At 34.1% G+C, this 12182-nt stretch overlaps 1 protein-coding gene across 1 annotated transcript in view; it reads left to right on the top strand.

The window, feature by feature from the left end:
• Edem1 (ER degradation-enhancing alpha-mannosidase-like protein 2) overlaps positions 1-12182 on the top strand; it is a 39923-nt gene that overhangs the window by 17420 nt on the left and 10321 nt on the right. Inside the window, exons 4-5 of the mRNA XM_089088815.1 lie at positions 4262-4505; positions 8909-9239. Of these exons, the coding sequence (XP_088944941.1) occupies positions 4262-4505; positions 8909-9239 (575 nt within the window). The remainder of the gene's footprint in view (positions 1-4261; positions 4506-8908; positions 9240-12182) is intronic.

The raw sequence follows: 12182 nt of genomic DNA, 5'->3' as shown, positions 1-12182 counted from the left end.
GCAGTAGTGCACCTGAGTCTGGGGAGCTTATGGTTAAATAGATTCGCAATTTAAATCTGAATTTCACTTCGCTCCTGATGCCAGGTAAGGTGGAAAAATGACTGGTCCTGCTGCAAGAACAATAAGAAGAGAGTACTGTGTGAGTGTATTGTAATTTTGTGTTTTTAAGTACTTTTTTCCCCAACGTAGTGACTTTGATAGAGCCTACAAAAAAATAGGACTTTGACCAAAGCATTACAAATCCTGTAAAGTAGTTTTGACTTGTCTTCCTAAAAATATTGAGGAAATAAATGTGCCGTGACTATTGCCTTAGTTCACGTTTTTATTTGACTTTTTATGGACAAAGTGGAATGGAAATTAGCCAATGAAAGATAGTTTTTCCATTGAAGCTACTTTTCTTGCATTTTTTATTGGTTGGTTGCTTTCTGCTTTGTCTACGAAGCTCCACTTCATGAAAACTGGAAATACGGCAGGCAGAATAGATATCAGTGTGAATGTATTATACCGCGCCATATTTTTAACCTAACCTAACCTAACTTCAATTCAAAAAAAATTCACTATATTCACTAAGTCACTAAGGCTAGAAATAAGTGAAGATGAAAAGGTAATGTTGGGTAACGAAAAGATTTATCAGGTGGGCAGCTTCAACTACCTTGGTAGTATTATTAGTAAAGATGGTAGGAGCAGTCAAGATGTTAAAAGTAGAATAGCCAAGGCTCAGGGTGTTTTTTCACAGTTAATAAAGTTTGGAAGAATAGGAAGATAAATCTGCATACCAAGATTAGAATATTAGAAGCTACAGTGATGACAGTGGTCAAATATGGCTCTGAAGCATGGGTGCTCCGAAAAGTGGATGAAGATTTGCTAGATGTTTACCAGAGAAATTGCCTACGGGTTGTTCTGGGTACCCGGCTGACTGACTGTATTTCAAACAGTAGGCTGTACAAAAAATGTGGTTCAATCCCGCTTTCTAGGGCTATAGTGAAAGACCACCTTGTGCGGATGAAGGATGACAGATTGCCGAAGATTGTCCTTTTCGGCCAACCGTCTAGGGCCAAACGGAAAGCAGGTTGTCATTGTATGGGGTGGGAGGACATCATAAAGAAACATTCAAATGAAATGGGAACTACCTGGGAGGGTGTAAAAAGGGAGGCTTTGAATAGATTGGGATGGAGGAGACGCATGCACAGCTGTGTTGGCCTCAGTGACTTGGTGCTGCGGTGAGTTGTTAGTAGTAGTAAAACAATTCAGTCTTGCAACTACATGAAGGAATTGTTTTGGAGTTGAAATATTATCAATAAAAGATAAAAGGCTTGCTAATTAGTAACATGGAAATCTTTTTCCAATGCTAAGTAATGTTTAAAATAGAAATAATAAATATAAATGATTCATTAACAATAAATAAGTACTAATATAATAAATAAATAATAAAATAACTAGCAAATTTTGAAATAAAATATAAAAATGAAAAGGGAAAATAACAAAAACTGTTATGAATTGATAAGTTCAATTCGCTCGAGAGTTTCAAAACGCTTGAGAAAAAGTTTTAATAAACTACTTCTGTCACAGAAGGTATCCAAAAAGAACTACTTTAATGAAAAAGTACTTCCATGCTACCCATGGCGACACTACTTTTTGATGCTGTAGCACTGACCTGAAGGGAACGTTCCAGCAACATTCAGCTGGAGGGAACCTTCCAGCAACATTCAGCTGGAAGGAACATTCCAGCAAAATTTCAAAAGGGAAGGTATCTCCCAAATGGAAGAATGAAGGTCTTGAATATAATAGAATTTTCTCAAATATTTTCTTGATTGAAATTATTTTTGATGTTTTCCATTCCATATGTCCTCGTCTGGAGTGGGAGGATATGTCTATATGTCTATATTCACTAATATGAGTTTAATTAAAGAAGTATCTGCACAGTGCTTCTAATGCTAAATTTATTCGTTCGCTTTTATGTCTGATAAGCCATAAAGGCTTATGTGACAAGGCTGTTCCAGACCAAAATTACATTTATTGCTTGACTCTGATCAACTAGGATTGAATGCTTAAAATACCCATTAAGAATTCTAATTTTTTTTAGCAGTTTTTGGTGAAAGTTGAGAAAACCAGCTGAGAAATACTTGGATTGTAATTAATTTCAATACCGTGTGCCATGGGCTTGAAAACACTGCCTCGATCTCCTTGAGGCTCAAAAAGCAAAACATGATACAGCAGAGAAATTGTCATGAGAAGTGGAGAGTGTGGTTGAACAGAAATTAGGCTTTATAGGACATCAGCGACGAAAGAACTAAGCATGCGCAATTAAAAAAATTATTAAATATTTTTGAGGGATTTTCTTTTCAAAAATAAAAATTGAAAAAAAATGTCAAAAGCTTGAATCCAAATTTGGTCTTGAAGTAGTTTGATGAGTGAACTATAACTGGTCACTTAAGAATAGCTGTGTTCTTCTAATAATAAATACATGATTCTTTTAACCTTGTAAGGATCCCAAACACATTTAGATTATCATCTAAAATTTTCTTTTTACATTCTGTGGCTGGGAGAGCTGCTGACGGGGGCTATGCCGGTGAGGGAAGAGGCTGTTACTATTTCCATTCGTACCGTTTTTATTTCTTTCGAAGTGTGATTTTTATTTTTTTTTTATGCTGACCTAGAAAGAAAGAAAAACTTCAGTGTTTTCAGTACGGCCTCTACTAGTTTGTACACCCTGTAGGCATCGACGCTTAAATTTATTCTAACAAGGAAAGGAGGCGGGGAAAATCCGTCAAAAACAGAAAACGGTGGATTTGCATGGACAATATAAGAGTATCGTTATTTAATATTGTATTTATCGTAAATACATTCTAAGACCACACTTACTATACATGACGTAAGAAACCAAGAAAGGAAAGGATATAATAAATGAAAAATAAAATCAAATAGGTGAGAAAACGAGGATTTTTTAAGCCAATAGCAAAATATGAATACGAAAACTAAGCAAATATTTCGACAAGTACCTCCGCCAATTCGTCCTGAAAAGATACCCTTTTCATATGAGGAGAAAAGATGCCTTTTCCTTTCCTTCTCCTCTTGTCAAGTTCACTTCGAAAGGTTAGATTTTGTTTTTCTGTTTTGTTTTTTACTAGCACTGAAGACGACTTGGCGGAGGTCCTTGTCGAAATATTTGCTTGGTTTTCGTATTCATATTTTGCTATTGGCTTAAAAAATCCTCGTTTTCTCACCTATTTGATTTTATTTTTCTTTTATTATATTCTTTCCTTTCTTGGTTTCATACGTCATTGTATTTATCGTATTAAAATTTGTCTAATTTAAATTGTATCCAAATTCCTTTGAGGGTGTATTGTGTTTATTTCATTTTCTTTTTGTCATTTCTTCTATTAAGTTTTTTATTTTTCCATTTTCACAAATATTTTATTTGTCTTGTACTCCCTCGTTATTTCTTAGATGAAAAATATTGGTAACCGATGCCGAATTCCAAAAGGGTTGAAAAATTAGGAAATTATTTCATTCCTATATTTAGTTACGAGAACGATTAAATACAATGAATTGAATGTCCGCATTTTGCTAAGCGCTATTTAGTACAACATTCATTCTGTTTTTTCAGGCCTCAAGACGTCTTCAGTATTTCTAATATTCTATCCGAACGGAATATATCTGGGTTGTTGACAATCATTAACTCTGATTTTCCCTTTTTGTGATTTTTTGATGATAATACCAATACCTGTATTATTAACAGAAAAATCGTGAAAGTTATTTTCACTTCTGGAGGGGGGGGGGTCGGATTTTCCTCCTCCACTTCTGTTTCCTTTGATATTATATTGTTTTTTATTTTTGTGAATACTTGTTCCTGTTTGTATTTAATTTCCTTAGTACAGTAGGCGTTGTTCAATCCTTTTAAATATAAACACCTATTTTTTTTTTAATACCTTGTCTTGACTACACTTAGGTATTATTTATTTTCAGGGGCTTATGAGGTGATTAATTTAGTTTTTGACCTCTTGAGGTGGTGCGAAACTACATGGTTAAGTTTAGATGGCGCAGAGGACGTGATATTTTGACACCTTTATTGTTTTATTTTTTTGGTATTTTTACATATATTTTCGAATTTTAGTCAAGCAAATTTTTGAGTCCCACATTTTATTTACCGTATTTTTTTTTATAATTAGATGGCTATTGCATACTACTTAACGAAAAGAATTTCCTAGTAGTAATAATCTAGCTTTAATCAGGTTATACGCTTTACACTGTGTTGTTTTAGATCAGGCATTGAATTAGAACCTGGATGGCCGTGCAATGGGCCTTTGCTTCGGCTTGCAGAAGATGCTGCAAGGAGGCTACTTCCCGCTTTTGATACGAACACTGGCATGCCCTATGGAACAGTAAACCTTCGAAACGGTGTTCCACATGGTGAGACGACAATCACTTGTACTGCTGGTGTTGGAACGTTTATCGTCGAGTTTGGAGCTCTTTCAAGATTAACCGGGGATCCAATATTTGAAAAGGTCTGTTTATATATTACTCTGATCGCGTTGTCTGTTATTTCGTTTTTGAAACTATTTCAAGACTAAAAGGGTATTCCGTTATTCCATTCTGTTTTCTGTTACTTCCAATTTGAAGCTCTTTCAACATCAACCAAGGACCCAAAATTTCAAAGATTTGAATATCTGTTGTCCAGAAAACAAATCCTGGTCATGGAGTCATGGAGGTAGGGAATATTCTCTAGTCTGTCTCTTTATACTTTTTTGAAGTTTATAAATTGACTAATTGATTGGAACCGAGAAGCCGGTCTAATTTAATAGAAGTCGTAAATCTTTTAATTTATCTTATTTTAATTATTTTTAGAATTCTTGGCTTTTTTCGTTGTCAATCAGTATTATTGAATCCTTAGTGAAATTTAGTCATAACATTTAAGCTATTGAGAAGCCAAATCGATTAAATCCAACTTTTGTATTTAGGTTTTAGAATCCAGGCACTTGATTGATTCTTAATTTGTAAATTCATAGGAAGTCCCCTAAGAACAAAATAAAAAAAAATCATTAGTATAAGAAAAATTAAAACGAAATGACACATTTTTGCAAAAGTATGTTAAATATCTTTTCTAATCAGATTTGACAATGCTAAAATGTTTTCAAATACATTTTTAACACTCAAAGATATAAGTTAGAGGAGGCAGATAATTCCCCATGACATAGTAAAATTCATATCCGATATTTCCCCCCCCCCCCACTAGAATAAGTAATTTTCACGAATATTAGACGATACCATTCAGGGCAGGATAATGGATGTATCACGAGATATAAAAAACGTAATGGTTTAACTTTATGTTCTTAGTTTGCAGTGGATGATTACGAATCTATTAATATTGACAACCCTGTTCAAGTAATTGTGTTTACATATTTTATTTTGTTAAAAAAGGAATATTGTGTAAACTTATATTATTAATATAAACTTCATTAATAATGTAAACTTCAATATGTAAAACAGCACCAAACGCACGTATAAGTTGTGAGTTGTCTTTTGTGCTATATCTAATTATTAAAAAGAGAAAATTGGTTCATGACGGAAGTTATCAAGGATTTTGTCAGTTTCTTTAATGTTTGAATCAACCCTTAGGGAAAACGTTGAACCTCCTATAGGATCGGCTCCCTTCTAATGCCAAGATTTTTAATGCCTCTCCATCCCTTATTTTGTATATTTTCTACACATTCCGCCTTTTTTTTCCAAACTGAAAAAATCATCAACTTCAAGTGAAGATTGTGATTGCAGGGAAAAATAGAGAGCTTACTTGACTCAAAAATGTTTCATTCTTTTTAATGGCTTAAACTCCATAGAAGAGGACCAATCAGGTTTTGAATAATATACGTTCATCTTTCGGAAACAGCGTATTTAATGCAAGTTCCTGGCTTAATATGGTTTCAAAACCAGATTTTAAAAAGCTTGGGCTATTTCTCTTTCTTGAAATAAGGAATAATATAGTTTATCGAGTTACGAAAATATGTCACAAAAATAAACAAAATACAAAAAAAAAAAAAATACAGAGGAGAGTGATATTTCTTTTTCTCTTTGACGATACTTTTGACTTTGTATCTGATTATCTAGAAAATCGGGTTTCAAATTGAAGTCATGTATTGGATGAGCATTGATGGACCTCCGTCTATGGTGGGCTGCTTGAAAGGCTTTATATCTTTGGTAGAAAAAGAAAGCCCGGATTTCCCCCAAATTCCGTGCGTTTTGAGTAGAGAAGTTCTAATCTCTCAAACTTTTCATAAACTGCTAAGGAAAGTTATAAATCAAGTATTTGAGATAATTAACCTCGAGTATATTTGGCATATCAGGGTTACAAGGGCTGCAATGCAAGGGTCACAAAGGGCTGGCATCTCAGGGTCAGGGTCACAAGGGCTGCAAGTCAACTTCCTCGGGTATGACTTTCTTGGGCGTAATCTTCAATAGGCAACAAAGACGCTTGTGCTGCAATCTGTAAGCGGAAAAAAAATGGAGTAAATAAGAATAGCAACATTCATCCTTTGCGCTAAAATTTGAATGCCATGGAAGAACATTAATAAGTGCATAATATGTCATTAAAAGTTAACTTCTGACTTGAAGACTATTTGAACCTGTATGGAACCGTTGAAACAAATCACAGCACTGATGAGTGAAAAGTGACTCACATATTTATGTATGTGACTCATATCTATATACGTAAATAACATTTTAAAGATCCTCAATGTGAGAACCCTTGTATGCTTCCTTTGGTAATTATGCTAAGGGGTATCATTTTGAAGTCCTACATTTTAGATAAAGATCCTCAATGTGAGAACCCTTGTATGCTTGCTTTGGTAATTATGCTCAATTTAGAGAGTTTCCAGAATGTCATTAGCTTAGAAGCAGTATAAAGTTATTATCAGGCTCGGAACTTGTAACCTCCAAGGAGCTTCTCGGTACTTTTATTGCTGTCAAGGTTAAGATAATATTGTGTATTTTCTCTTGTTTGTCTTATGGAGATAAATGATTTAGCTTAACTGCTCATTTAGTGAAAGGCGCCGAGGAAGGGTTTTAGGGGATCTTGTTATTTGAAAAACCTCGTAATTTTTTATTTTATTTATTTTTAAGTAAACTGAGAAGTTGATCCAACTTAACGAAACCCTTTACATTTTTTGTTTATTTTACTGGTATTCATAGATCGTTCTGACAATCTGGATTGTGGACTTATCATCAAATACATGAGTCACATTCGGACCGTTCAGAAGCAAAATTGATTTTGAAAACTTGTGTAGAAATTTCCTAAAAAATGAGATTACGAACGACAAGCAACTTTTGTACCATCGACTACCAAGTATTTTGTTTATCTGGGTTATTTCACTGCTATAATGTACTGAATCACATTTTGCCTCCACACTATCTCAGATGATCGACACATTAAAGTCAGCTGAACAGTTTAGCTTCTATCTTGGTTTTCTCGCCTTTTTTTGTGGAAATGATTGATTTGACTTTTCAGCTGCTCATTTCAAACGTTAGTTTGAAATCTAAGGCTCAGCAATTTGGCTGTTAATGAAGTGATATTTTGGCCTCCAATTACTAATCTAATTTGCAAGAGGTTTTTTTTTCTTGTCAGGCTAAAATAGAATTGTTTTTAATTGTTGATTCTAGTTTATTAAAACAACAATCCGTCCATAAGAGGAAATCCGAACCTTTTCCTGGTTTAATCTCCTTCAAATTTTGGCTACGTTTTTTCCGATCTCTCTTTAGAATCGAGAATATGATTTTTTTCGGGAATATGACATATATTGCATTAAAATACGTCTACATTTGGTGTTTTTTGAAATAGCGAGTCATTAACCTGGGAGCCTGGTAGCTGGGTATACTAGGGCAAGCCGCAGCAAATTCAAAAAGTCAAAATTCAAATGTGTGACACGCATCTGATAGAGCTGGCTTTGAATCATACTTTACTTGATTCTTTTTGTGTGACTGTACTCTGCTCTTTTGTTCAACCAAAAAAGAAAAAAAAACTAAAAACTGCAAATGTGCCTTTCAAATAGGCTTCTGAAATTTATTCAAAAGAACCGTCATACTAAGTCAATTCGAATTTTTCCATATCTTGGTAATTCGCGGAATGGCGTAGTAAAGGGAACAAAACCCAAATGGGATTTTGTCTTTTTTTTTCCTTTTTTTTTACAATAGACAAATTCACTTACTGCTGGATAGTATAAAAGTTGCACAAAAAGTGTCGGTTCGGGACATTGGCTGAGAGTAGTAAAACTACTTGACAAAAAAGTTGCGGTTAACCTGTACGTGTTATCAACAAATGTGGACTATAAAACTTTTCGATGACGTTTTGCCACTGGTTCAGCCACAGTTGGAGATTTTCCCTTCGTGCTGCTAAGGAACAGCTTGATCTCAAGGTTAATAAAACTGCTGTCTGCCACGGAAGACTTTCTGAAACTAAAGTAGCGCTTAAATGACTTTTGGATTCCGTCTAACCGCTTGTTCCTATTTATCCTTCAACATTTATTATCTTTCTTTATCATTATTCTATCTTTATTTTTCTATATTGATCAATTATTTTGGCTGGTGGTATTGAGAAATTTGAACGCTGTGGCGGGCCATTAGTAGTCAATCAGGTTGTTTAATAACCATTGAATAGTTAAAATGGATAGTGGGTGGCTAATTATGAGTTGATTTTCATTTTTGATCAGTTATTTTTGAAGGTGCCATTGAGACTTTTGAAAGTAATATGGAATCATAGATCATTAGTCGGTTTGTCTGATAGTCTTTCGAATAATCAGAGATGGCAATGGGTGGTTAAATGTGCCGGTGTTGGTGTGCCACTATTGTTGTATAATTAGTCAAATGTATTAACTTATCTTAACCTTTACTATTTGTCTTATATTGATCAATGTTTTGACAGGTGGCATTGAGAGCTTTGAATGCATTGTGGCATCATCAGTCATCAATCGGTCTGTTTGGTAATCATTTGAATACTCAGAATGGACAATGGGTGGCTACTGATGCTGGCATTGGTGCGGCCGTTGACTCTTATTATGAATATCTTGTGAAAGGCGCTATCTTGCTTCAAAAGCCAGAACTAATGAAAATGTTTTTGGAAGGAAAGAAGGCTGTTGATAAATACTTGAGGCATGAAGACTGGTATTTTTGGGCATCCATGACTCGAGGAAGTGTTACTATGCCTGTGTTCCAGAATCTGGAAGCATTTTGGCCTGGACTCTTGACACTAATTGGTAGGTCGAGATAATGTCTGCTTAAAAAAAAATTCTATGGACGCTGGTGCAAAATGTTAGGCACGAGGCAATGACGCTCCGCTAGGCTCTGAGGTCTATAGCATAAAGAAGAACACGTAAATCATCTGACCGACAATATGAACAAAAAATTAAAGTTTGTTCTTAAAAATACCACATAATGGTAATGCAATAAATAAATGTTCATTAAACGAAAGCAGTTAAAAGAGTATATTCTTAAAATTTTACAATTGCAACTGCAACAAATAACTACTTGTTGAATTTGAATAGATTATGGAATAAATTAGAAGTAGAAAAGAATAAATTAGAACACTTTTAGAATAGACTAAATTAGAAAAGATAACTCGAATAGAATAAAGTATATAAAGATGCTTGAATTTGACAAAAACAATCAAATAAAGCTGATAAATTTAATCAGGCATGGTTGCTAATCAGAAAAAATAACAAACAATCGCAGTGCACAAATGCTAAAAAATGTTAAAAGCCAATACTGATAGATTTATTTCAAACCTAGAATACTTCGTATAATAGTAATAACTTTTGTAACTCTAAAAGCCCTAGGACCATGGTAATATAAAACGAAAAATTCAATTTTGATTAAGTCTCTACATAAACAAAAACATCATACAAAGTTTAAAAATCCATTTCTATGCTCCGTTGTTAGCCTGAGAAATCATCTCAATCTTTCTACACTTGCAAAGTACTCATCCCTAACTATTCTTGCCAGTCATCTTTTATCAAATCTAAACTCTCCATGCACTTCCTTTCGAAACTCAGTAAATTCTTCTCAGTTACTCATCGCATGACCCACAGTCTCCTCCATCTCTCCACACATAAAGCAAAAGTACGCATCACCCTGCCCTTGCCTCCTCCCTGAATATTTTATTATTGCCAGGAGTGTTAAACTTTTCGTACTAAATTCAATTGTGTACTTTCACTCTCCCTTCCTTAAACTCACCTTGAAAAATACCTCTCCACCCCATGTCTCCTTTACCACCCTGCAGAGCCGCAGGGAATCAGAGGTTCTTTCATGATGCCAAACCTGTACCTCTTGATCACGTAAAATGTGTTCTACCATCTTTGCCACCTCATTATCTATCTAATCCATTGTTCTGTATTTCCCCCATTCCACAATCATATGAAATCTTTCTAATTATTCTACGTTAGTGTATTATTAGTAATTATCTATGTTATTTTACATAGCTCATTTTGTGTTTTCTTTTTTCGAGATACCCTCCGTGGACTGGTCGCCTCGGATATCAAAACAATATGATTTTTTTTAGATTGAGTCTTAAATAATTTATAAGATAACGCTGCCTTCCAACTGAATTATAAAAGTTTTCTATTCAGTTTGCCGTTTTTGGCATTCGTGTGTGCCATATATTGTACAATTTTTTACACAGAGAAAGAATTTTTCAAACTGCTTTGTCTCTCCCAGCTTTGTCTTTCTTGGCTTTTTCTCCAGTTAGCCATGGCTCAAATTTTCATCACAGTCCTTCAACGTTGATTTTACCTTCAAAGTCCTGTGGACATTGTCGGTCATCAATCTTTGAAAACCGTTTATTTAGGTCTCGAATTACCTTCAAATGCCTCATAGAACTCATAGACTATTTGAATTACTCTTATTCCATGCCTATCTACCTTAGTTTTGCCCTAGGATGGATGGAAGATAGACTATCTATCAACAAGTGAAGTGACATCATTTTTATACAATTCTGAAAAAGGCTTATGCCAGCTTTGTCTCTGACTCAGATTATCTGTCTTGGCTTTTTCTCCAATTAGCCATGGCTCTCAACTTCTTCATCACAGTCCACCAACGTTCATTTTAATTCAAAAATAGTACCACCGAAGTTTTATTTAAATGTGAATTTTAGTCTTATTTTCCACTGAGTTTCGGTTGTCTAAAACTATATTTTTCCCTTTTAGATTTTGAATTTTATTTTGCCGATGAAAAGACTTCTAGGGGTGAAATAAAAATATTTGAGCTACACACATGTGTTTTTTTACTGTCTTTATTAAAAGTTGTACCCTATTTTATATGCATATTTTTTCTTTCCTTTTCAAATAAACCACAAACAAAGAGTGATATTGTTTAGAGTGAATTTGCAAAAAGGATGCTAAAGCCTTGCCATAATCTATTGTTTAGTTGTTGTGATTTTCATTATTACCAGATTGATTCATGATTTGATCAGACTTGTTCAACCTATTTCAGCCTTGCCCAAGAAACTGTATTATAATATCTATTTTGAAAATGGGTTAAAGTTGAAGTATATTGGAAACTTTATTTTTGATGTGATTAGAATATGGAGGCAGTTCTAAATTTTCTTTTTTTGCTTAATAGTATTTCGAAAAGTTTCGGGCGGTGAGAAAAAAAAGGAAAAAAAAAGGTAAAATCTAAACGAGATAAAACTCTGCTGAAGATTGAATTTGGCACATAGTTCTTCATAACACAAGCGACAAGCTTACCCTTATCGTTTATGCATAAATACCTATTAGACTAAGAGATCTAATAGGTAAGATCTAATAGATCTAATGGATAAATTTTTAAGAGAAAAAAAATTTGGAAGGAGATAGGAAGTGTCAATCAAATTTTTTACTCGCCAATTAATAATTGAGAAGTGTCTGAATCATCAAACCATCAGACCCATTACTGAGGATTATGAATATAATTTTGAACAAGGGAAAGTACCTAACAATTTTAGGAAAACTAATTAAACCCTTCTGTAAGAAGGGTTTCTGTAGGAAGTATTTTACTAGTATAAAGGTGCTTTTTAGACTTAGGGATGCTGTATGTAAGGTTTTAAGAGAAGAAGAGTGTACTTTTAGGAAGGATAGAGGATGCATCGACCAAATTTCAACTTTTAGCCTAATAATTGAGAAGCGCTTGAATCATCAGACATGTTTACTGATAAACAGGCTTTTAAT

The sequence above is a fragment of the Artemia sp. Qi Xiang Cuo genome, chromosome 5 (genome assembly GCF_049724085.1).
Source record: "Artemia sp. Qi Xiang Cuo chromosome 5, ASM4972408v1, whole genome shotgun sequence".
NCBI lineage: Eukaryota > Metazoa > Arthropoda > Branchiopoda > Anostraca > Artemiidae > Artemia > Artemia sp. Qi Xiang Cuo.
Note: the sequence above shows the minus strand (reverse complement) of the source record. Positions and strands in the feature narration are given on the sequence as shown.